Source organism: Ambystoma mexicanum, chromosome 1p (genome assembly GCF_040938575.1).
Source record: "Ambystoma mexicanum isolate Mex_15411 chromosome 1p, UKY_AmexF1_1, whole genome shotgun sequence".
Taxonomy (NCBI): domain Eukaryota; kingdom Metazoa; phylum Chordata; class Amphibia; order Caudata; family Ambystomatidae; genus Ambystoma; species Ambystoma mexicanum.
In genome coordinates, this window is record NC_090921.1 from 142,502,117 (window position 1) to 142,528,671 (window position 26,555).

Here is a 26,555-nt window from a genome sequence, read left to right on the forward strand (position 1 = left end):
ATCACGGTCCTGAGAAAGAAGGACAGATCTGCAACTAGATGCGAAAATTACGGACCGATTAGCCTGATAAACAGCGACTGTAAAATGTTGGCAAAAATCCTGACCATTCGATTGGCAACAGTCATATCGACTTTGGTTCATGAAAATCAGGTCGGCTTTGTCACTGGTAGGGCTGTGGCAGACAACATGAGACGCCTGTTGTTGGTGATTGAGAAAGGACACAGACAAACAGTCGCCAATGCAGTGATCTCGCTAGACGCTGAAAAGGCGTTTGATCATGTGGAGTGGGCCTTCTTTTTCACATGCCTAGAAAGAATGAACTTTGGGCAAGACTTTCAGCGTTGGGTTAAACTATTATTCAAAACCCTGTCTGCAAGTGTGCTTACGAACGGCCTCATCTCTGATGCGTTTGAACGTCATGGTGGTACCAGACAGGGCTCCCCACTCTCACCTCTTCTATTTATCTTGTCTATTGAGGCACTGGCAATAAGTCTACGAGCGGATGTGGACCTTCAACCTACTTTTGGTATTGGTCGCAATAACTTGATCTGGCTATACGCGGATGATCTTTTGATTGCCCTTCAAGACCCTGCAAATTGCATACCTCACATGATGCAAGACATTCAGCATTTTTCTACAGTTTCAGGCTACAAGATTAATTGGAGTAAATCCGAAATTCTCCCAATTAATAATCTATGTCAACGACACACATGTGCTCAGTTTCAGTTTAGATGGTGTATGGAAAAGATGAAGTATCTGGGCATATGGATCGGTGCTTAAGTGGTGAAGTTACCAACAATACATTTTGCATTAATCCTCCCGAAAATCCAATCTGATCTGGAGAGATGGGGACTTTTGAAGTTGTCGATGTGGGGGAAAATGAACCGTATAAAAATTAATCTGGCACCACGGATAAATTATATTTTGTCCATGCTTCCAATCAAAATACCAGGACACATTTTTAAAGAGATCAATAGAATCATGCAAACATTTTCCACCGGCCACCAATGCAAAGTCATTGAATCAAACAATGAGCAGTCTGAATGCTTATCATGGAAGTGTGGTGCGATTTTCCAGCTGGATCCCAAAGCCTTACTGACAACTAAGAAAAGTAAATCGAAAGAGATCAACCCACTAAACGGATTCTTGCAAGATTGCTGGTGTGAAAGCTCAAAACGTATGGGTGCAGATCCCTATTTACACCCGGATGCCTCCATCTGGCATAACCCGGCTCTAAAATACCAAGGAAGAATTCTCTTTTGGACAGAATGGTTTTTAACTGGTATAAAATACATTACAGGTCTATTTGAGGGGGGCATTCGGAAAAGCCTGTCGCAAAGGAGATCCGAGGCTGCCAGCGATTTGGGTGGAAGAGATGGGGGAAGATGTCGACCTGAGATGCTGGTGGAGATGTTGTGAAAACACTCATCTGATGGGTCTGGATTGGGGCCTTCGAGCATCACAGACGAAACTGCTCTTTAGAGCTTACTGGACACCTGTAAAGTTATTTAGAAGGAAGCTTTTGGACAGTGAGCTCTGCTGGAAGTGCAAGAATTCAAGAGACTCCCTCAGTCACTTGATTTGGTTTTGTTCAAAGACAATGGGCCTCATTACAAGTCAGGCAGAATGGGTTAACGGGCTCCGCGTGAAGGGAAAAGGGAGGGGAAGAGGGAGCTAACAACAGGCCGGTCGTAATTGGCCCGTTGTTAGCTCCCTCTCCCATTCCCATTGAGCCCTCTGGGGGCTCATATGGGAATGGGGAAGGTCCGGGCCCGAGTTCCCTGAGGGAGGAATTACTGGGCCCTCCGAAGCTCGGAAAGGCCTGGTAATTCCCCATTCAGGGAACCCGGTAAAGGAGCCCGGTTTGGCAGCAGCCATGGAGCTAATAGCTCCATGGCTGCCGCCAAACTCGTAATGAGGCCCAATGTGGTTCTGGGAAAGTATATGGCAGAGATTAGGCTTGGTCTTGAACTGTACGGTCCCCATGACTGCCTCTTTGTTGGTTCTGGACGACATCTCTGTTGGATGAAATCACCTTTGGCATAAAAACCTGGTTGCTCCGTTCATGCTTGCATGGTCGCTAAGAAGATGATATTGAGATCCTGGAAGTCAATCAATTCCTTCAATATCGATGACTGGGTGCAAGAGATTCTCACTCTTTCAACAAATGAGAAAGCCATCTACAAAAATACAGGTTAAATTGACAAGTTCTGGGACATATGGAGAAGCTTCCTTGAGGTTTATGGATGAAGCAGTAATTTCATTTTGGACTAGAATGTCTCTGGCTTTGACCACTGCTATTGCTGAATGTTTAATTGTTCTTTTGTGCAGTTGTTGTGTGATATTTCCATGATTGCTACTAATAACATTTACAATGCTATATTTTGGTTCTATGTTTCAAGACTGTCTCCCTTTTCCTTTTCTTTTCTCTTTTCTTCTCTTTCCTTCCTTCTCTACTTCTATTCTTTTCTTTGGTTTCATTATTTAGAGGTAAATGGATAACCAGTCATTTGGTATGCTCCGATTTTAATCGATTCATTGTATATTTAATTGGTTGTTACTGTATTATGTTCGTATTTGTTGTTTTAAAAATAAAGAATGTTGAACTCACATTGTAAGGCAGGTGAGAATGTTGTAATGTCCTTTTCTATTATTATTGGAAAGGAGTCATGTCTCCTTTCTGCTGTTATGTTTGTGGGCTGCAACCTACATGTTTTGCTGTGGGCAGAGTTTCCGTCCGAGCACCAGTGCGCGCTTGATATTAAAAGAAGATTGACCAATACCTGATTGTCTCCTTGACTTATTGAGTCTTCTCACATTACGTCTATTATTAGCATGCTTGAATGCGCTGCTTGAAACATAACAGTGGTGACAAGGAGGTAAATCTTCGAGCGAATGGAGTCGTTCGACAACGGCAACCAGATCGGAACAGATCGTCCAGCTGTCCTGAAATGCTGTGTGCGAAACAAGCACACCCATGTCTTGCTCCAGACCTGCCGCAGTGCCCCACATCAAAGGTGGTGAGATGGCCGAGCGGAAGAAAGTGAATCTTCTCCGCCACGGAGGAAATGTTGCAACGTATAAATGCGCAACAGACGTGTATGGCACGTGCTGAGGCCCGCAAAACGCTGTCCATCAAGGCACAAAATAGCGTCATGGTCCACAGTGCCCCAGGCGACCAGCACCCAATTCGCAGGACATTAACTCCATATTATCAAGCAGCAAGAGCCCAGGCAAGCTACACATGCTGCAACTAGCCACTCACAGTGCATTACACAGGAAATTTGCACAAGAAAATCCTCAGAGACACTTGAATTCCAAAGCCCAAAGTGAGAGCTCACAAACTACTGAGGCCCTGCCATCATGTCAGGGAATGAGGCAGACAGCAGCATGCAAAACCCTCACTCCAGCTCCACGCACACCAGTAGTAAGAGACATTGTATTTGAGATGTCAGAAAACAACCCATTTCAAGGTTAATTGACTCACTGAATAATTATTTTGCACTGCTACGAAACATAGGTCATGAGAGACATAATTTCTATACTACCACCCAAGAAAAAGGCGAACATGGATAATTTTGTGATGAGATTGAAAAGACAAGCAGAATAATGTGATTTTGACCACTATCGACGGAACAAGCACTCAAATCGCAGGCAATATCAAGCTATTAGTCTCCTGAATTCCACAAGAAATTGCTCCAGAAAAGTAGAAGTCTGGATGAAACCTTAAAACTAGCGAGAGCTGATTCTGCGCTATCCCTCCAAACAGTCACTCAGCAACATCAAGATAACCCAATCCGCATCATCAGCAACAGTGTGCCCCATTTGCACGCTGGGAGACATCCTAGAGCAAAAAAAGTGCTACAGATGTGGATACAAGTTCTCCAGCATTGGATCTTTCATAGATCAGATGCTTGAATATTCCCCGTCGTCAGGGATAAAAATAATTATTAAACATGTTTAATATACATCCCTTCTCCCCTAGACAATGCATGTAAATATTTCATTGTGGCCTATGAGCCATTCTATTGTGTAGTCCCTCCACCTCACTTTGGTCCTTTATGGCCCCAACCAATGAGGAGACAGGGTTTAAGCTCCACCCCAGTCAGCCATCTTCAGATTTTTCACTGCAGTATATCAGACAGAAGGAATCCTCCAGCTCTCTGAGCTTTCAAATTTGTTTCACTTTTTGTGTGTAGTTTATATTTTCGTAATATATTCTACTGGTTTCCCATCCTTAGGTGGCTTTCTATTCTGAGCCTTTGGGCTCTGGAAAATGTTTTTCTTGGCACTTTTTCGTCGAGTGAAAGTTCTCCTCAGCATGGCTGAGCTTCAGTCTGCCAAGAAGCCTTCCTGTTTAGGGACTGCACGAGGTGCAGGAAGAAACTGGTCTACACAAAGGATCAACCATCTTCAAAGTCTTCGTCCACGAAACCACCATCGGCGAATCCGCAGTCGACGAAGCCATCGTCTGCAAAATCACAGTTGATGAAAATACCGTCGACGACTCCAAAAAATTCGGTGTCTTCTGAAGAAGTAGAACCCACAACACCAGTCGCTGACGTCACATCCAATGTCAGCAGTCTCCACAAGTCTTTGGGAGCAACGTCTCCAATTTCAGATACACCTGAACGAGTTGGAGCACAACTGTCCCCGTTAAAAGAGATGACAGAACTCCTGGACGTCATTCTTCAGGAGGAGTTCTTAGACACGGAAATTCTTGGTGAGCAACCTTTCCCCATTCCTTAGGAAAACAACCCTCCTATGCAGGCCCACATTTTGGACACGCCTTTCGACAGGCAACAATTATTTGGCAAAAAAGTTGATGATCACTTAAAAGGAATTAAAATGGACACAGCCTGAGCCATTAGTTCCCTAAAGGATAAATATAAAGACTGCAGATCTTTTTGGCCCTTTCGAGGTTCAATGTCAAAAGAGGATATTCACATTCCTCCTATGGTCAAAAGTCACAAGGTAACACATTCCAAGGCAACAGATATCAATTCGCCAACAGGTATTCCCAGACAGGAAGGCGCAGCTCTTCCCAAGGTAAAACCCAGAACAAACAAAATTGATCATTTGATTCTTCCCCCTCTATGTCGAACACCTCTTGGGCGAAGGGTAAGCCAATTTTTTCAACGCTGGAATTCGATAACATCGGACAAATGGGTATTACAGGTGGTTCGCAGGGGTCACACCATAGAATTCCTAGACCACCCTCCATTCTTTGCCCCTACCCCTCGCAAAGTTCACATGCTGCGGAACATCATGCCAGAAGTAAAATTATGACTGCACAAAGCAGCTATAGACCCAGTTTCTTATTCCCAGAAAGGAAAAGGTTTCTATTCCCACTGCCTTCTAATCAAAAAGAAAAACGGTCAATGGAGGCCCATATTTGACTTAAGGGCACTCAACAAATACATCAAATGCATCAAATCCAAAATGATATCCCTGCAAGGCGTCTTACCGTGGCTGAACAGAAATGACTTTCTAGCCACTCTGGACTTAGAAGACGTATATTTCCACATTCCAATTCATCCTGCCCACAGACAGTTACTCAGGTTCTCTATAGGAGACCTACATTTCCAATTCAGGTTAACTCCCGTTCGGGCTGAAATTGGCACCAAGGGTATTTACCAAATGTCTGGCACCCATAGCAGCAAACCTCAGAAGGTTGGGAACAGAGGTCTTTCCATATTTGGACAACTGGTTGATAAGGGCAAGCTCCTACAGTCAAGCTCAATTGGCAGTATCGAAATCATAAAACTACTAAAAGGGTTAGGTTTTCGATAAACAACATAAAATCCTTGTCACAAGTCTCTCCCCTTCTCACCTGCTTTTGTTGTTTGCTTGCGACCGTCTGTGATGTCTTCTTTCTCACGGTCCGGGATTTGTACAAACCCGAACGCTGGTCCTCGGATTCCAGCGTGAGGTTCGCTATCCAACTTCCGGGAGCGTTCAGAAGTCCAGGGTGGATACCAGGAAGGAATGAAGTGTGCACTTGGAGGCACGGAACGCCGGGACCCGAGCGCGGAAGAAAATCCAGGAAGATCATAGGTTAGGTAGAGGAATGGGAGGAAGGACGGGGGATTCAAGGAACCAGGAATCAAAAGAGAGCCCCCAGCGAACTCCGGCAGCACATGTCCGACTACAGCAAGCAGTAGCGTTGAGATGCGCAGAGCCGTGGGGGCGTGTCTGTTTTGTAGAGCGTGCAGCGTGGAGCGTAGAGACTGGCCAGGAGCATTCCGTTTCAAGCGGCCATGTTGGAAGGATCACTGTATTCAATCCCCTATGGGTCAGGGACCAGGAAGTCCAGAAGGGACGCAGACGATGGTTCATGACAGTATGCCTCCTCTGAAACCCAGCTCCTCCGGGCTTGCCGAATGGATAAGATGGAATCTTCGAACCAGCCTTGGGGCATTAATGTTTGACATGGGTTCCCAGGTGCGCTCACTGGGAGAGTATCCCTTCCATTCGAACAAATATTGTAGTTGACCACGTCGGTACCTAGAGTCACAGATTCTGAAATCCTCGTATTCGAGTTGGTCATTTACCATCACTGGGGTAGATTTTAGAGCTGTTCGAGATGACTCAAGATATGGTTTTAACAATGAGGTGTGGGAAGACTGGATGGATCCTTTTCCAGGATTCTGGTAGTCAGAGTCGAAAGGCCACTGGATTGATTATTTCTTGTATAGAAAAGGGTCTGTAATACCTGGGAGCCAATTTATTTGAGTGCAGATGTCGAAGAAGGAGCTTCGAGGATAACCATACTTTGTCGCCTACTGAGTAGGAAGGTCCAGGTCTTCTTTCGGAGTCAGCATAATGTTTAACATCTCTTCGGGCCTTTTCTAAGTGTTCCTTTGCTTCTTTGTGTGTGGTAATAAGGGTTTCAATCCAGGAATCTACCGCAGGAACTGGGGTAGGGTGTGGGAGAATGGAGGGTAGAACTGAAGGATGAAATCCTTGACTAGAGAAGAAGGGACTGGTATTGATAGCTGAATGATCTGAATTGTTATAAGCAAATTTGGCCTCAGGTATTAAGAGTGACCAATCATCTTGGACCTTGGTAGCGAAGCAACAAAGGTATTATTCCAGAGTTTGGTTTACACGTTCAGTGACTCCATTGGTCTGTGGGTGATAACCTGAAGACAAGGCACGTTGGATTCCCAGTATACGACATAATTGCTTCCAGAACTGAGATATGTACTGGGGTCCTCGGTCAAAAATGATCTTGGAGGGTAGCCCATGAAGCCGGAATATGTGCTGTAGGAAGATTCCGGCAAGGTCAGATGAGGATGGCAGTTTGTATAAAGGTGTAAAATGAGCCATATGAGTAAACAAATCAATAGTAACCATGATAGTTGTGTAGCCCCTGGAGGTTGGTAGTTCCACAATAAAATCTGTGGCGATGATTTCTCAGGGTCTTGCTGGTATTGCTGGTTGGCGCAGGAGGCCTGTCGGTTTCTTATTATCATGTTTGCTCTGATTGCAGACTGCACATGTCTGGATATGGATCCTGATAGCATCCTTCATCTTCGGCCACCTAAACTGTCTTTGTATTAGATGGAGGGTGTTGGTAATGCCACGATGTCCTGAGTGAAAGGTATCATGGCATAGGCTTGTGATCTTTTGTCTCAGTCCAGGAGTGGGAATGACCAACCAATTGTCCTTTAATAGATACCCGTCCTGTGTTTTGAGATTCCATCTATTGTTTCTCTTAAACTCCTTCCAGGTTTCAGAGGATTGAGTTTGAATTCAAAAATTCTCCAGGAGGGGGAGTGCTTGGGCAACAAATATTGTGTGGGGAAACATCTTTGGGAAGGTCCGATCTTCAAGGGTTTCATAATCAGGACGTCTGGATAGGGCATCGGCTATAATGTTATGTGTTCCAGGGACATGATGGATTTGAAACTGATATTGAGCAAAAAAGGAGGCCCAACGTGCTTGATGACTGTTTCTACATTCTAGAGATTGTAGGACTTGAAGATTCTGATGGTCCGTGCGAACTTGTACTGGGTGTTTAGCTCCCAGGAGGAGATGACGCCAGTCAGAGAAGGCTTGACGGATGGCTAGTAATTCCTTTTCCAAAACGGAGTCATGGGTTTCACTGGGAGTCAAGGTGCGAGAGAGTTAGGCAATGGGGTGTTCTAACTTGTCATCCAACTCTTGCTTTAGGACTGCCCCAATGGCATAGTTGGAAGCATCAGTTTCAACAAGAAAGGGTCGATCAATGTCAGGTTGAGCTAGGATGGGGGCTTGTTTGAACTCCGACTTCAACCGTTGGAACGCTGTATCTTGGTCTGAGGTCCACAGGAAGGGGGTGTCCTTCTTTAACAATGTAACGATAGGATGCACAATCTCTGAAAAGGTTGATATACATTTCTGATAGAAGTTAGCAAGCCCCAGGAAGGATTGAATTTGTTTCACAGTAGTTGGAACGGGTCAGGACAAAATTGAGTCTATCTTCGAGGAGTCCATTCCAATTTCCTTTGGGCTGAGAACGAATCCGAGGTAGTGAGCAGTTGATACATGGAAAAAGCACTTCTCAGTCTTGGCCAGGAGCTTATGTTCACGTAGACATTGTAAGACTGCCTTCACGTGCTCTTCATGTTTTAAATGGTCCTTGGAGTATCTCAGTATATCGTCCAGATATACAATGACGAAGATGAACAGCATATCAGAGAACACTCGGTCCATAAAACGTTGGAATACCGCTGGGGCATTAGCAAGTCCAAAGGGCATAACCAGGTATTCAAAATGGCTAAAGGCTGTTTTCCATTCGTCACCTTCCTTTATACGAATAAGATGGTAGGCACCCCTTAAGTTAAGTTTTGTGAAGACCACTGCACCTCTGACTGCTTCCAGGATATCCGAGATGAGAGGCAATGGGTAGCGGTCCTTGAGAGTGCACTGGTTAAGGCCACGGTAGTCTAGACATGGTATGAGCTCCTTGGTGTCTTTCTTGGGAACAAAGAACAATGAAGCACCCGCTGGGGATTTAGCTGGTCGTATGGTGCCATTTTCCAGGTTAGTATCCAGGTATTCCCGGAGGGCCCTTTTTTCAGGTTTTGATAAAATAAACATCCTGCCGAAAGGAATCACTGCTGAAGGTTCAGTATCGATGGTGCAATCGTCTGGTCTGTGAGGAGGAAGAGTTTGAACTATAGCGGTCGAAAATACATCAGAAAAGGCTTGGTAGGCCCTGGGAATCCAGATGATGTTAGAGACGGTGACTGGATTTTGCTGACTCTCCTGCGAGTCTTCAGAAGACTTTGGTAAGGAATCTAGGGATAAGCAGTGAGACATACAGTGTTCAGATCGAAGGAACAGGGAGCCTGCTGCCCAATTGATGTAGGGGTTATGCCTTTGTAACCAGGGCATTCCTAGAACCATCGGATAATGGGCTGATTTTATAATGTCAAATTTGACCCTCTCTCGATGGTGGTTCATTGAGAGTAGAATCTCTTTAGTCTGAAGGGTTATAGGTCCTGAAGACAGAGGTCTCCCATCAATAGCCTCTACAGGTTGCATTGTTCCTCGAATTTCATGTGAAATGTTGTGAGCAGTGACCCAATCATGATCTAGGAATACGCCCATGGCTCTGCAATCTACTAATGCCAGGATGGGTTAGGATTCTTTCTTGGAAGGTGATAGAAAGTAGAACCACAAGATTATTTTGTCCAGGAGAGTTCAAGGATGGAATTGATGTGGAGCAAACATCTCTCTCCCGAAACTGTGCCCCTTCTAGGATCGGGAGCTGGCGTTTCCCGAACGCCGTGGAGGACCAATAGGGCATTCTCTCACGAGGTGTTTATCGGAGACGCAATACATGCACAGACCAGTGTGAATCTGTCGCATCCTCTCTTGTGGGGTAATGGGTCCACAGAAGGCCCCCAGTTGCATGGGTTCTGGGTCCGGAGTTGGAAAAACTGTGGGCTCAGATCTAGACGGGTGTTCTGTGGTGGCCTTTTGGAAAGCCGATTTAGACTTCTTTTTCTCCACTTTTCTTTCTTGGATTCGGAAGTCTATTTGCAAGGAAAGGTCCATGAGAGCCTGGAAGGAGCTTGGGCGAGCTACCCTTGCTAACTCATCCTTTATTTCTTCATTCAGACCTCTTCGGAAGAGAGTGAAGCTGGTTTCTTGAGACCAATCTGCTTCCTTCACGAGTTGTTTAAAACGGGTCACATAAGTGAGCATATCCTGGGATCCTTGTTGAAATTTGGGCAGTCTTTCTTGGGCACTGTACACCTGTTCTGGGCGATCAAACATGGCCTTTAGAGCATCCACAAACCCATCATTATCATCCAGTAGGGCGTCGCCCGAATTGACTAGGGGGGTTGCCCAGGGCAAGGCATTTCCAGTGAGATGTGAGATCATAAAGCCCACCTTTGCTGGAGAAGGTGAAGTGGACTAAACATGAATCAAGGAAAGCACAGAGAGTCTTGGAAGAACCATCATACTTGTCCACTACTCCTCCCAATAACACGCTTTCTTTAGTTGCAGAGTCAAGTGACAAAACTAGCTGTTTTAATGCAGCATTCTCAGCCTTAAGGTTCTTTACCTCTGTGGTTAGTTCCTGCATGCCTCGCATGAGGTCTTGAACACCGGCTTCCATCTCTGTATCTGTATCATGTTTTACGCGTCTCAATCTGTCACAAGTCTCTCCCCTTCTCACCTGCTTTTGTTGTTTGCTTGCAACCTTCTGTGATGTCTTCTTTCTCACGGTCCGGGATTTTTACAAACCCGAACGCTGGTCCTCGGATTCCAGCGTGAGGTTTGCTATCCAACTTCCAGGAGCGTTCAGAAGTCCAGGGTGGATAGCAGGAAGGAATCAAGTTTGCACTCGGAGGCACGGAACGACTCGAGCGCGGAAGAAAATCCAGGAAGATCAGAGGTAAGGTAGAGGAATGGGAGGAAGGACGGGGGATTCAAGGAACCGGGAACCAGGAATCAAAAGAGAGCCCCGAGCGAACTCCGGCAGCACACGTCCGACTACAGCAAGCAGTAGCGTTGAGACGCGCAGAGCCGCGGTGGCGTATCTGTTTTGTAGAGCGTGCAGCGTGGAGCGTAGAGACTGGCCAGCAGCATTCCGTTTCAAGCAGCCATGTTGGAAGGATCAGTGTATTCAATCCCCTATGGGTCAGGGACCAGGAAGTACAGAATGTTAATGTTAATGTTAAAGGACATTTGTACCGCGCACTATCACCACCGTAGTGGTCCCTTGGCACTCTGGCGGCTCTGAAAGAGGAGGGGAGGATGAGTTAGTGGGAGGAAGCAGGAAAAGTGCAAGAGAGCAGTGATATGCTGTTGGCGGCCTTAGCCCGGTGGGTCCGTTGGCTGGGCCTGGGGTGTTTGCGGCTGGTAGTCGTTGTGTACTGTTGTGCAAGGCTATGTGTGTTTTGTTTTGTTGTTGCCATGTAGTGAAGTTTGTGCGGTTTGTTGTGTTGTAGGTTTTGGTTGTGTTTGGTTTGGAGTTTGAGAGGTGTATGCAGAAAGGGAAATTGTTAGTAGGGTTGGTTAGTTTGCGTCTGTATCCTGAATTGAAGCGCTCGGCTTGCGTAGTCTCCCCTGTTGCGGCTCTGTCCTGATCTGGGTCTGACTGGCATGCAGGTTCCATACTCCTCGAGTCCCCGCCTCTAATATGCTCTCTGTTAGCTCCCCTTATCCTCCATTTAGACTCTAGTGGGCCTGCCAATGACAACCTCTCGGGTAGTGGGGGAGGTTGCAGTGTCTCGATAATTCCACACCATGTGGTACCTGGCGGTAATTTAAATTAAGGGGCCGGCGAAAGTGTTGGTGGGATTGTCAGGGTTAGTCGACTCAGTCTCTGTGCGTGCCGCCTGTGTTCCTGTCTATCCGATGTTGCCCGTCCAGCTGCCGTGGGCTTTACTCTCCCCGGTCAGGAATGTCTGTGTCTTTCCAGTTTAGTTATACTTTTTACCAGTTTTGTTTTCCAGGTTTAGTCTGTGGTGTTGTACAGCCAGGTTTTTAGTGATTTCCTGAATTTTAGGTGGTCTTCAGTGTTTCTTATTTCCTTTGGGATGTTGTTCCAGGTTTTTGCGGCTAAGTGGTAGAAGGAGGTGCCTCCAAGTTTTTTCTTGAGGTATGGTTTGAGTTCCAGGCAGATTTCGTTGCTCGATCGGAGGGGTCTCGTTGGTTTGTAGACTGTTATTTTCTTTTGTAGGAATTCTGCTCCTTGTCCGCTGATTGCCCTGTGCGTTATGCACATTGTTTTGAAGGTGATGCGATGTTTAACTGGGAGCCAGAGTAGGGTTTTTAGGGCTGGAGTGATGCGATCTCTTCTGGATAGTTTGAGGAGTAGTCTTGCTGCTCCTTTTTGGATCCGTTGCAGTTTCTTCAAATGGTATTCAGGTGTTCCGAGGTAGAGGCTGTTTGCATAGTCTACTTTAGACATGATTAGGGCGGCGATAGTGACTGTTTTGTGCGCGAAGGAGAGGAAATATACAATTCTACTTGCCGTTCGGAGGAGGAAAAAGCATTTCTTCACTGTTGCATTTATTTGTGGCTCCAGGGTTAGGTTGTTGTCCAGAAGGGACACAGACGCAAACGCGGACGCAGAAGGGAGGCAGACGACGGTTCATGACAATCCTGCCCAGTACCCAGCAAAACGGTTCTCTTTCTGGGGGCCGAGTTCAACACCACCATTCTCAGGGTAAGACCATTGGTGGACAGATCAACAGCCATCCTCCGCTCGACATCATTGTTCCTAGAAAAAGAGACGACCACGGTACACTCTTTGAAATCCCTCCTGGGCATGATGTCCTCATGTATATTTCTCATACCAAACTGCAAACTTTGCATGAGACCAATCCAGGAGGCCCTGGAGCACCAATGGAAACAAGCCATGGGTTCATGGGAAGATGTAGTCCAGATACCGACGGCAGTGCACCAGGTGCTTCGATGGTAGAATAATCCACGGAATCTGACCCAAGGGATGCCATTCCAGGCACCAACATCTACTCTTCTCTTAAGGACAGATGCATCCCTTTTGGGATGGGGAGCACACTTAGCGAACCTCCAGACAAAAGGGGCTTGGTCAGACTAGGAATCACAGCTCCACATCTATGTCCTAGAGCTCAGGGTGATACGGTGGGCTCTAAAAGCTTTCCTTCCAGTAGTGGCGGGTCAAGTCTTAACCATCCAGAAAGACAATACAACCTCCATGCACTACACAAACAAGCAAGGGGGCACGAAATCAGAGAACCTATCACAGGGAACTCAAGTTCTATGGTCATGGGCCTTGCACCACAAAGTCCAGATCAGGGCGGAACATCTCCTGGGAGTGGGCAATGTCTTAGCAGACATTTTGAGGACACACCCAAAGTTTCTGCCCAAGGTCTTATCGGAAATGACACTCACAGAGCACATTGTGCTACCATCTTTCTTCCGGAACTATACTTCGGAGGTGGAAAGAGCTTTACACTTCCTATATGTGACTAGGGTTTTGAAATTCTACTTGCAGAGAACTAAGGAGTTCCGCTTATCTAACAGGCTGTTTATTGCCGTCACTGGTCGCACAAAAGGGCAACATATCTCCAAACAAAGTCTGGCAAGATGGGTCTCGTTATGCATCCCTAATTGTCATCAATTGAAGGGTGACCCCCTCTCCAGACCGCTTTCAGCACACTCCACCAGAGGGAGAGTGGTATTGGTAGCTTTTCATACAGGGGTACCCTTGAAGGACATCTGCAGAGCCTCTACCTGGAGCACTCTGCACACGTTCGCCAAACACTACTGCCTAGCAGAAGATGCCAACAGGGAATCAGCAGTTGGACAGGCAGTGTTCTGACACCTCTTTGCATAAGGTAGGACCAGCCTCCTTTCCCTCCTTTCCCTGAGTAGGTAACCGTTGTGTTGCTGCATGATAAAGGTTTGTTAGAAATAACTTTTCTGCATCTATGCTTATATATGTATATATGGATGTGATGGTGGCATGCTTTAACTGCTTGGTATTCTATTCAAGCATCTGAATTTATGAAAGATCCAATGCTGGAGAAGTCTTAGTTACTTACCTGTAACTGTATTTCTCCAGCATTGGTATCTTTCATAGATTCAAATGCGCCCACCCGCCTCCCCTGAGAGGCTGCTCCTACACTCAGAACCCATCATACTGTAGTTTCTACAGTTCAAAATCTGAAGATGGCTGACTGGGGCGGAGCTTAAACCCTGTCACCTCATTGGTTGGGGCCATAAAGGACCAAAGTGAGGTGGAGGGACTACACAATAGAATGGCTCATAGGCCACAATGGAGCATTCTATAGGGGAGAAGGGATGTATATTAAAACATTTTAATAATTATTTTTATCCCCGAGGATTCCCAGTCTGACGACGGGGAATATTCAAGCATAGAATCTATGAAAGATACCAATGCTGGAGAAATACAGTACAGGTAAGTAACTAAGACTTTCCATATGTTGGTCCGTGCCCAGCTATAGGTCATCATTGTGACAAATGTGAAGGTGAGAACCATTTCCAATATGCGTGCAAAAACATTACATTCTTCCAATCAGTGGAAACTGGTAGAGATTCCAGGAGACAAGATGGTCGTCCATCAAGGCGGGAAAGCCTGCAACACAACACGCGATGATCTTCCGCCACTAGTAGGCGCAGCTCCCACAGTGAGTCACAAGAGCCATCACGCAGAAACAGATGGCGTGAAGAAAAAAGAGATCACTCTAGTCGCTACAGGAGTAGGCATGACTCGCAGAGACGGCCCATGCAGCAGAAAATCTGATACTTGGAAGAATCCCCACGACGTCGACGTGACTCGCACTCCTCATCATCCAGCGGAGACCGCAAGAGAGGATATGTCCATGCCATTGGAAACAGCATTGCTGCAGAATATAGCCCGACATTATTGCTACAGATAAACGGACAAAGCCGTGAATTTCTAATTGATACCATAGCCACAGTAAACGTGATCAATGAGGACAAATACAAGGCCCTAGCCAGAAAAAAAGAATTAAGCAAAGCAGACACCCAAATATACTCATATGGCACAAACAAACCCCTCAAATTCCACAGCATGTTCACAGCCACATGTCAATACAAGGACAAAAGCCTGAAAATGTAAATATACATCGTAAAAGGAGATACCAAGGGGAAGCATACTCACCTTCCGGTCAGCCATTTAGATGAGTCTCATACATAAAATGTACCGAGCATTGCGCCATGCCGGTAATGGAATCACCGCCATGCCGCTAAAGGGCGTAAGATCTCACTTATCGTCATCGTATGCCGTGAAAATAGCACCTCCGCCACCCTAGCCATCGACATTAGCGGTCACCGCTAATATGGGTAACCGCAATAAGCGGGAATCGCTATTAGCGGTGACCGTAAATAAGTGGATCCGGAAGTAGCGTCACCGCACAGGAACGGGAAAGAGCATGGCCATCTTTAAAAACACAATCCATTGCCATCCTCTGTTACCAGTAGACACCTGACCCCCACAACTTCTACAAACCTCCTACACCACCCCTTTGACATCACGATGCCTAAAGTTTTGAAAAAGAGCGGAGATCGGCTGCGCCAGGAGCACTTTTCAAGGGAGGTGCTAACAATGTTAGCTGAAACACTCCAAGAGCATGCTGATGTTGTGTTCTCCACGGAGATGACCAGACCGGCGCTGCAGAGAAAAAAGGCAATATGGGCCATGGTCGCCCAGAGGGTCAGTGCCGTTGGCACAACACCCCGCACTACCAAACAATGACTCAAGCGGTGGGACGATCTACGTCTCCGCGTCAGAAGCATATTGGCGGCAAATCGGAATCTCGGCATGGCGACTGGAGGTGCTGAGTCACGCTTAAAACTACAGCCGTAGAAGGAGATATGTGCCGCCACCGTAGGCACGGAGAGCATTGAGGGAGTTGGGGACATGAAGAGAGGAGCACCGAGATCAGGCGATGCAGGTAGGTGCCTCAAGTCTAACTATGCCAATCTCACCACAATGATGTCCAGATGATTGGGAAGTGCAATGATGCATACCAGGGTCCACCGGACACATTAGCACAAGACTGGCTACAGGCAGTGCTGACCTCCACCTTGTACACATGCATAATGCTCCGCGTTTCTGTAGCTACCCACATGCCTCCATGCATCAACCACCTAAGAGTGATACTACCTGCATGTCACTGCCTCCAATGTGAACCATCCAGCAATCAAAAGGAATGCAGCCATCACAATGCCTGCTCAATGCCCGTAGACCCTTCACTAACCCTCTCCCTCCTTTGGTCCACCACAGGCTCACATTCGGACAGCGCCACAGGTGCAACCACTGCCAAGAGGGCCAGGGCCGAAGAGACACAACAACGTCCCTCCACCTCAGGGGGAACAAGAAAACCCCAACATCAGGAAATGTCCCACAGCACAGGCCACGGCAACAATGGCTACCAAGTCCACCACTTCGGCGCCACCGACATCCACCATCTGTCCAGTGTTGTCTGCCGAAGGCACTGGATCCGCAGAAAGCAGTACCATTGGTGAAACTGCTGCCACTGCAGCTATCTCCGACAACGAGGAAGGGGATGTTGATCATGTTGTGAGTCCCCCCACTGACCTGTCCCCGTGCAGCCAGCATGACAACATCATACAGGGGCTATCTCCTGGAAACTCTTTGCCGGTTACTCCCAGCCCAACCGCACATGTGCAGGAGGGCAACCGTATAATGGACATGCCACAACCATCAGCCACAGGCCACAACACCCAAGAGGCAATGCAGGAAATCATTACGCGCCAACAGCAACTTACAGCCCTGTTGACACAGCATGTCACAGAATGCACCAGCACTAGGGAGGAAATGCGTGATTGTGCTGCTACTCTTAGGTCTACTATCGAGTCCAGTTCTAAGGACATTTGTGCTGAACTGGCCGTGGTGCGGCACGTACTTTCTGAGCTAGTACAAACAATGCGGGACATGCGTCCAAGTGAGCAACCCAGTTCTTCCTCGGTTGCCAGTTCAACCAGAACCAGCCCCATGCGCAGATTGGGCAGGAACCTGCGGTGTTCCGACAGGGGTGCACCGGGTGCTGGGAGCGGGGGATGCCAATAGGCGCAGTCTTGTGAACTGGTGCCACATGATGCACTTGTGCGCAGTCATCCACACATGTTTTGGGGAGTAGAGGGGGAGGGGGAGTGGGTGTGTTGGGGAGTAGAGGGGGAAGGGGGAGTGGGTGTGTTGGAGAGTAGAGGGGGAAAGGGGGAGTGGGTGTGTGGGGTGGTGGGTGTGTTCACTTAGATTTACCTTTTCAATACACTTTAGTTATGCAGAAATCACATGTGTGGACATTGCTTATTGCGTACGTGTGCTTTATTGGTTAACAGTCTACAGTGTCCATGTCCCTGACACACCCAGTGCCCCAAGTGCCATCTCCATGTGACACCCCCATCCATGTGTGCTAGAAGATTTGATTGATCAGAGTCCGACGCATGTCACGTCCCTCCTGTGCATCACTTCCTCCCTGAGGTGCTGCCCCATCCCCACTCTCCTCATCCTCTTCGTCAGGTGGTTGCTGTTCTGCGTCAGGGGGCAGGGGCACATTCCGTCTGATGCAAATATTGTGTAGCATGACACATGCCATGACGATCTTTGCCACCTTCTCATGGCGGTACAGGAGTGCCCCAACAGACCTGCTGAGGCAGCGAAACTGTGTCTTCAAGAGGCCAAATGTCTGCTCAATCACCACACGGGTTCGTGTATGGGCACAATTATAGTCCTCCTCGTGCCTGTTCTGTGGGTTCCGGACTGGGGTAAGGAGCCACCGATAGCCTGCATCACCTGCATGTGGGCAACAATGTATGTGTAATTCAACTCATCATATTTGACCTCATTAAGGGACACCATGGCATGCATTTATTTCTTCATCTCAGCCCCATTTCCATGCATGAATGGAGTCACACGATTTGACTGCTATGTGTGTATTCCTCTAATGGACTGTTTTGCATTACATCGATTAGTGTGCGCTGGGGGGTCCAGTGGCTTGTGAGTGCACATGCACTGTGTCAGTTCACGACCGTTGTTTCTGTGATCTTGCAGATGTCCAGTTATTTGTATGCTTTCATCCTGGCAACGTTGATGTCAGCCTCATGATGCACTCACTACGCACAACAAATGGTGTCATGCAATTTCGTTGGGCCTCTGTGTCAGTGTGGTGGTGTATTGATGTATTTGATCCTCATGTGACTCCTTTGCACGCAGTAATGGGGGACTGGCCTTTCAGTTCATGGTGTTTTGTGCTGTGTTTTGGCTATAGTCGTTGCTTGTAGCTGCATTTTGTTGAGGGGAATGAGGTCTGATTTCGTACAGTGCACATAGAAATGTCTGTGGGATGGTTGGGACACTGCTTCATTCGCATGGTAGGGCTGCTTACATCTTGCATTATGTGGTCAGGTGTCAGGTCCAGTCTGGGCTGCTTTTGGGGTATGAGCTTGCTCCAGTCCCTCTGGCACTCGCAGCTAGGTTATGTATGCATCTCTCCCCCCCATCTCAGCCAGGTGAAGTATGCATCTCTCCCCCCGACACCCATCTCAGCCAAGTGAAGTATGCATCTCCCCGCCTCCCCATCTCAGCCAGGTGAAGTATGCATCTATACCTCAATCACCTACCCACATCACATTTCCATGAGCCTAACATGCGACTCACAGAGAAGCCAGGATCTCTGCCCTGCATGTCGCTCCATGTAGCGTGGAATCGTGGAGTTCCACAAGACCATTGAATCATGGGTTGATCCGGGGTATCAAGCACAACAATGTGTGATGATCTTGTTTGAGTCACATACCATTTGCACGTGATTGAGTGGTATATCTTACGGTTGCGATACGCTACCTCCCTGGCATGTGGGACCACCAATTTCACATGGATGCAGTCGATGGCGCCAATGCAACCAGGTATGCCGGCCAGTGAATAGAAACCCACTTTGGTGTTTGAGATCTCCTGGGCAGTCCGTGGTAAGGAAATGTGTTCGTCTGTGTGCTTGAGGAGGGCATCAAGCACTTGGTTCAACGTACGTGAGAATAATGGTTGTGAAATGCCATGCAGTTGCCCCACTGTGTGTTGGTAGGTGCCTGTGGCCAGGAAGTGGAGGACAGACACTACCTTCAGTAGGGGTGGGATGGCGGTGCGTGTTTCAATGAGGCTGACAAAGTCGTCATGTATCATGTCCACAATGGTGGTGATGGTGTCCCGGTCCAGGCGGTACAGGGTGTGGATCTGCTCAGCAGTTAGGTTGAATGGACTGGCTCTGATGCGTGGGATTGGGGGCTGCCTGCGTGGTGGCATTGGCTGTGCTGGAGGGGCATGCTGGCCCTGCCTTGCCCTCCTTCTCCTCCTGCGTCTCCTCTGTGCTGCCTGTTGTTGTTCTTCTTGTAGTTGTTGTTGTAGCACTTCCACTGCAATCAGATCCTCCAGCCCCAGCATTGCTAGTAGTATTGCATTCATTGTGAAGTGTGATTGGGTGTGGGAAGGGGTGGGGTGGGGTGTGCTCCTTTTGTGCTTGCCCAGTCTGTATTTCCTCCACCTGTGCTGATTGAGAGCACCTGTGGCAGCTGGGAACACTAAACATGGCCATTTACGGTTGGTTCGCGATGGCGGTATTAGCACCATGGTGGTAAGCTACTTTACGGCCTCCACAAAGGCATTATTTGCATGTCCGCATGACTTGTAATGTTCCCCACTTAGCGCCATGGCGATATTTACGGCATGGGTGCTGCGTGCCCGCGCCCTTGGCGCTTTTAGCAGCACCGTTGATTACAGTGCCACTAATAGCGCTATCTCAGGTCATAATCGGCCGTACTGGTAAGCGATGCCGGTAATCCTTTACCGGCATAGTTTTTCACTTACCGCCAGGGTCGTAATGAGGGCCAATGTCCATGTCGGGCCTTTGCTGAAAGAAAACAGACTTGTCATCCCGCAAGCTTGCAAGAACAAGTGCTCACACTAGCACACTCGGGACATAGGGGAATTGTCTCGACGAAACGACAACTCAGAACCAAAGTGTGGTTTCCCCAAATGGATGAAAAAGTAGAGCAGCTACTAGGCAAGTGCATTGCATGTAAGGCAGTCGCTCCACGCACCTTTCCGGAGCCACTTAAGATGTCATCGATGCCGCTGGAGCTATGGTACGAAGTTGTCATTGGCATGTTTGGCTCGGTGGCCAACGGCAAGTACGTGCTAGTGATCACTGACGAAATGTCCAGATTCCCGGAGGTGCACCTCATTTTGCAGACTACAGGATTCCGTCCATAGTAAAGTCAGACAACAACAGACAACATCAGCGGACATGATTTCGCCGTGTTCGCCGAACAGCTTAGTTTTCAACATCCACAGGCCAATGGAACAGTGAAGAGATGTATGGGAAACCTGAAACGCGCCCTCCAAGTCTGCTCAATCACCAAAGGATCATTCATGCAGGCAATAGGCACTCTGCTGAGGGACTACAGAAATACCCTACACAGCTCGACAGGAGCATGTCCTTTGGCACTCATGTTTGGACGAGTAGTAAGAACCACACTGCCACATAATCCAAATAACTCTTTTCCCACCACATATGGTGACACTGCAAGAACAAGGGACAAGGAGAGCAAAACTAGAATGAAGGAATATGCCGATCAAAGGAGAAAAGCAAAACCTAGTCACATCCAGATAGGAGACCAGGTACTGGTAAAACAGACCCAAGGTGCCAAAGACGTCCCTGCATTCAAACCTGAAGCAATGACTGTGACACACATACAAGGGTCCACAATAACCCGAGCTAGTTCATAATGCACCATCACAACGAACTCATCATTCTTTCGAACTTTTGAAGGCGAGAGAGGCCCGGAAAACAGCGACCCTACTAGGGAGAAAGACTCCTCTGATTTCGACTCTGAATACAGAGAAGAGGACAAGGACGCTGATGACAGCGCCAGTGACTACACCATAAATGAAGGTGCACCCATACGCAACCCCTCGCGAAGAGTGGTGTGTAAACCCTCACAGTGGATAGAAGAAATTAACTAATTGACTCCCCAAGTTTTGTGTTAAGTAACAGGGAGATGTAATGTCCTGTTTCTATTATTATTGGAAAGGATTAATGTATCCTTTCTGCTGTTATGTTTGTGGGCTGCAGCCCCCTTGTTTTTCTGTGGACAGAGTTTCCGCCCGAGCACCTGTTTGCGCCTGATATTAAAAGAAGATAGACTGTTACCTGATTGTCTCCTTGACTTATTGAGTCTTGTCACATTACGTCTATTATTAGCATGCTTGAATGCGCTGCTTGAACCATAACAAATGTTTTAGCTGAAAGAATGTCAGAGGGTACATAATTGGAGTTAGATATGGATGTTTGAAGAAGATGGAATTTCACAGTTTGGAGACTGGGAGGCAGAGATGTTGGCTTGGAGTGATTGGAGTAAGTGATGTTAAATACTGGAAGGTGGAGAAGAGGATTTGAGGTGAATGGAGGGGGGGTGTTTCAAATTGTTACGGTCTCAGATGAGTGCTTTGGGGGAACAAGGAGCCCGACACATATTTATGGATGCATGCTTTGAGTGACTGTATGGACGGATAGAATCAAACATTTATTTGAAGGAGCAGAGATGGACAGAATATTCCTAGGTATTCCTGTCACAAATTTAACAGTTGACACTCAGTAGTCTTTAATATGAAATAAGAAAAGAAGGCAGCCAAACCTGGTCTTTTTAACTCCCTATAACAAAAACCTTTATGGGGCTTGATACACAGATAGAGTAAACTTTACTAAACTTTAGAGGAAGCACAGCCTTCAGAAAACCTAGCAGGCCTTAAATGGGTGGACGATATGATGGGAGGATGAAGCAAAACAAGGTTCTTAGTCCCCTGGAAGTTTGAGTGAATGCAAGGATGGAAAGACAGAGGGACGTGTAGATAGATAGGTGGATGAGTGGATAGGAGAATAGATGAATGGATGGATAGAGGCTTGGTGGTTGGATGGATGGATGGATGGATGGATGGATGGATAGCTCAATATTCAAGCTTGCATCATGTTTAAGACAACCTCCAACCGCTACAAAACAGTTACAACCAAAACACCACCCTAACTGGCCAAATAACTTGACACATCACCAGAAGCTCCAACATTACCAGGCTGGAAACAAGGAACTTCAGGGGGGGAAAACAGGAATCAGGCTGCTTCCTGCTGTGCACACTGTCCCTGGAACAAGTTCCCACAGAAGATAAGCAGGTAAGAGTGCCCCTCCATCCCACACTTCAGGAAGGACCTGAAGACTCTGCTCATAAGAGAGCATCCCATCAATTGATGATGACTCCACTCTACCCTAATTCTTCCCCCCTGGAGCTCATCCACCCCCTGCACCCTTCAGTTCATCCTAGCTTCCTTGCTACCGCAGCACCTTTACTTGTAACTCACTGTGTGCGTGCCCCATGAAAGCCGCTCTGTTGCTTCCCAGCTAGGCCTCATACATGGATGGGCAGATGCAGAGAGTAGCAGGTGCTCTCAGTAGAAGAGTCTGGAGGAGTTCATGTGGTTGGAGAAGCCAGGACAGTTGTGTACATAGGCCAAACTGTTGCTGGTAGGATGTGCATTTTTTAATGAGACGAGGACACTGAAGCCTGATGGAGGGGGAGGGAAGATATTTATAATTCAAGGTCTGTAACATGTAGCTTTACATATGTTTTGGACTATGGATCCCATGATCCCTGACCATTGTCTATGCTGCCTTGGACTGATGGCAGATGTAGTCCAAAACATCTGGAAACACAAAGGTTGGAGACCCTTGTTGTAAGTAAATGGTGGACTATGAGGAGAATGGCGCAAGTTGTGGCTAGAGGAAGGACTACGTTTTGGCTAATGCGGAATGTAAAGTGGCTTAAATTAAAGATGTATCCCAATTCTCCACAAATAGGCAGCTGCATATTTGAACCTAAGACAGGTTGTGTTAATGCTCTTTAGTGTATGGCCACAGACCCTCTTTCAACACTTTTCCTTCTTAATGCTACAGGTTTCAACTCTGGCTTTGGACTGAAGGATACCTGGTTGAGCTCCTTGCCAAGACTCCAGGTAACAGTACGTGAAGAGTGTGCAGTGTATGATACTATTCCAGAGGATATACAGACTTTTAATCACACAGTAACCTTTGTAACCCTAATCCTTACTCCCCATTTGAGCAGACTTATTGAACAGGTCAGAGAACCAGAGAAATGTTTTGATCAGCACAGAATAAAGACTTAAGCTCTAGTATAAGCACAGGCCTACTTGGTTCTAGGCTCACCTCCTTACATGCTTGCTGATTTTAATGATCACATCTATTTTCTGGTCATATCCTAACATAAATAGAGAGTGCAAGATGTGCAAAGATTCCTTGGAGCAATTAGAAGTAAAGGGGGTGCAACAGCCACTTGGTTCAGTAACTTGCAATTACTTCTACGTCCAATCGCTTCTCCTCCATACTCATGGGAAGATTGTATAACATCCATGTGTGCTCCAATAGGCACAGACTTGGGTTCAGATTTCCACACTTATTTCTAGAGTAGTCCGATGATGTCTGTGTCCATGTCTGCTGTCCTGCAAAATCAAACCTCTGCTTCCGCTCCAACACAGAGATGCAACGTGGGAGCCAAAGTAAATGCAAGGTTGATGCCATTTATGCTGGCCTCACAAAGGCAAGCATTGCTTAGTTACAACAACTCCAGAGCACTAGAATTAGGCCCATATGCAGCCTTGGGAAGTATGGTAAATGCTCTCAGCTGAGACCTTCGCTGCATTAGCGCCATCAGGCACCAGAGAGAAACTCAATGTAGCAAATGCTCCAACAGCCTTGGCCTTCTGTCCCTTAGCAACAGGCTAAAACACTACCCAGCGCATCTTGTTTACACTTTTATAAGAACAATGTGGTAACTTGCGCTTCTTTCAAGTTGCTCTTGAAAGGGGGGCAATCCTTAAAAGCAATTTTTTTTATTGTCCATTGCTGTGGTTTCGAACCCACGCTGACGACAAGCTAGTATCACATCTCACTGTGCTATTTCGTAGGTGCTGGATTTCATTGGTTTCATTCAGTTGAGTGCTTGACACAATTTATTGAAAGAAACAAAATTAATTTTTTCCCACAATTATCTTTTCCTGACTTCTATACAGCTATGCTGTATTGGGAACGATTTGAAGCAGTTTTCCCCTTTATTATTGTTCAAGCCTCCTACCCGCCAAAAGTGTTTAAAAACATTGGGTTGCGCGCACCAAGGAGTGCACCAACGAGTGCTGTGTGGCTGTTTGGTGGCTTGGTGGTGGTTGGAGGGTGCTCAGTGTTGCTGGTATCATAGTTTTGAGATTCTTGGCGTGCTGGATATATACAATCTGATCTGATAATAATCAAATTTCATAACATAGTGTAATTCTCATAACGCCTCCAATTACAAAAAGATACCAGCGTCGAAGTAGAGCTAAAATGGCATGTAAACACACAGGAGGGATGGGAGAGAACAACAAAATCATTTCTAAAAGGAAAAGAAAGAGCAACATAATATTGCCTGAGAGTGCTACATTGGGGGTCATAGAGGCTCTATGGGAAAAACATGGTGGCATAAATAAGGCAAAAGATTAAATAACAGCATACTTTAAACCATTAAATCAGAAGTCATTTCAACATGCAGTGGTTGAAGTGCATCAATGCAGTAATGAGGAGGATATAAATGAACGATCTGATCTTGAACTTATTGATAATTACTCAGTGCTGAACCTTAATTTAAAAAAATGCATCTAAAGTCTGCATAGACTGATTGGAGAGTCATAAAAGAAAACACTAGTGAATTTCCACTGACGAATCTGGAAAGATCTCCTGATTTAAATAAAATAGCAGCAAATGTCTATGCATCTTCTCCAATTAATGAAGATATAGCTTTGTTATCGGATTCTTCTGATAAAGATCAACCTGACCGAGAGCACATAAGAATATTGAAAGCCCTGTTTACATTATGTAACTCCATTTTTAAGGACCAACAGGTTTTAAAAGAATGAGTAACGAAATTAGTGGATGCCATCCTATTTTCTATTATTAAGAGTAATGAGGGAGATGTAACTGAAGGTAGGGGTATTACATGTGCAGATACTCAAACAGTAGTAGATGATACACTGGTCTCCATGTTGAACGTTGACGACTCAATTCTTACAATTCTTAATGAGGGCATATCATTGCCACGTGAGGGTTTGATCCACCTATTGCTAAAATACTTAATAACCAGCACTCTTTTAGAGACCCCAGTAAATGATGTACAAGGAAACGGGTAAATATCCAAAACAAAAAGAAAACAAAATTGAAAACACAGGGGGCTTTATCATTAGCAGAACGATCCTCGGATAGATTACTGTGTGTTGAAACTACGGATTGATTTTCCTTAATAGAAGAAGACAGTCAGAAGAAAAGGTCTAAATCTATTAGGAAAAAAACAGAAGAAAGATGGCAGACAGGGTAATTAGACACTTGGTTAAATAATAAAGGAAGTAATGGGGGGAGCAACAATAAGGTAACTCCCCAACAACCCAGAGGAACAGAAGCACACTTGATATTCCTTTGAGGGTAACTAATGATGGTTCTAATTACTGGGCCCCTATAGAGAGTGTAGGTGCCCTCCCCGTCTTACTATGTGCAATAAAAATAAATGAGACACACCCCAGACGGGGACTAAGGCTAAGAGGATAGGTTGCGAGAGTTCAAAAAATAGTTTATGTAATTGGCATCCAAAGAACTCTGCTGCCCGAGAGCACTCTGACAAATATCACAATTACATCACATTAAAAAGGAAAAACTCGTCATAGATGACGCAATTAGCATAGGGTATTGAGTTGGTACAGGATTGGACAGTCATTATAGTACTATATGGCGGTGTCATCACTGTTCCATCCGGATTGGTTTCTCCTTTGCCGGGAGGGTGGACTTCACGTGATCCCGTTGTTAGTGTCCAGGAAGGGTGAAGGTCAGGTTGCTGTGAAGCAGGGTGGCCACTAACGAAGCTAACATAATACATCTTTGTGAAGCATGCACTAAATAATGATCATTTGCAATTTATTTGAACAAATCATTGTAAACCTATAAACCTCTTACATGTATTTACATCGTTAATAAAAGTGGCTTATATAGAGCATCAGGTTAAAGGGTTTTGACCATCATGATAACAATGATTGAAGCGAGGGTCGGGACTTGTAAAGAATCTAAGGCACATTGGCTTTTGTTAGTAGTGGGAGACAATATACTGTGACAGGGGCCTAATGTTAGCTGGGGCCTGCTTGGTGGGCATCATGGCGAGGTTGCATATCTGGTACATCAAGAGAATACCTTGCAGGGACACAGGGTTACACTGGCAGTAATTTTCCAATAGCGAGGGCAAGGGGGCATGGACATATTTGTGGAGATGGATGAGCTACAGCGCTTGGCTCAAGCCAGTTCACACTCAGGGCAGTGATCTCAGAAGAAGAGTGAGATGTTACATTTGTTATTTTTTGCAATTACCTCCGGCTTCAGCGCGAGAATGGGGCTGCAGAGTTTTCCAGACATGGCGAGAGAAAAGGTGG

General features: G+C 46.4%; 1 protein-coding gene across 1 annotated transcript in view; it reads left to right on the forward strand.

Moving 5' to 3' along the window:
- Positions 1–26,555, forward strand: part of ZMYND15 (zinc finger MYND-type containing 15) — a 349,574-nt gene that overhangs the window by 263,734 nt on the left and 59,285 nt on the right. Inside the window, exon 12 of the mRNA XM_069612228.1 lies at positions 22,996–23,054. Within this exon, the coding sequence (XP_069468329.1) occupies positions 22,996–23,054 (59 nt within the window). The remainder of the gene's footprint in view (positions 1–22,995; positions 23,055–26,555) is intronic.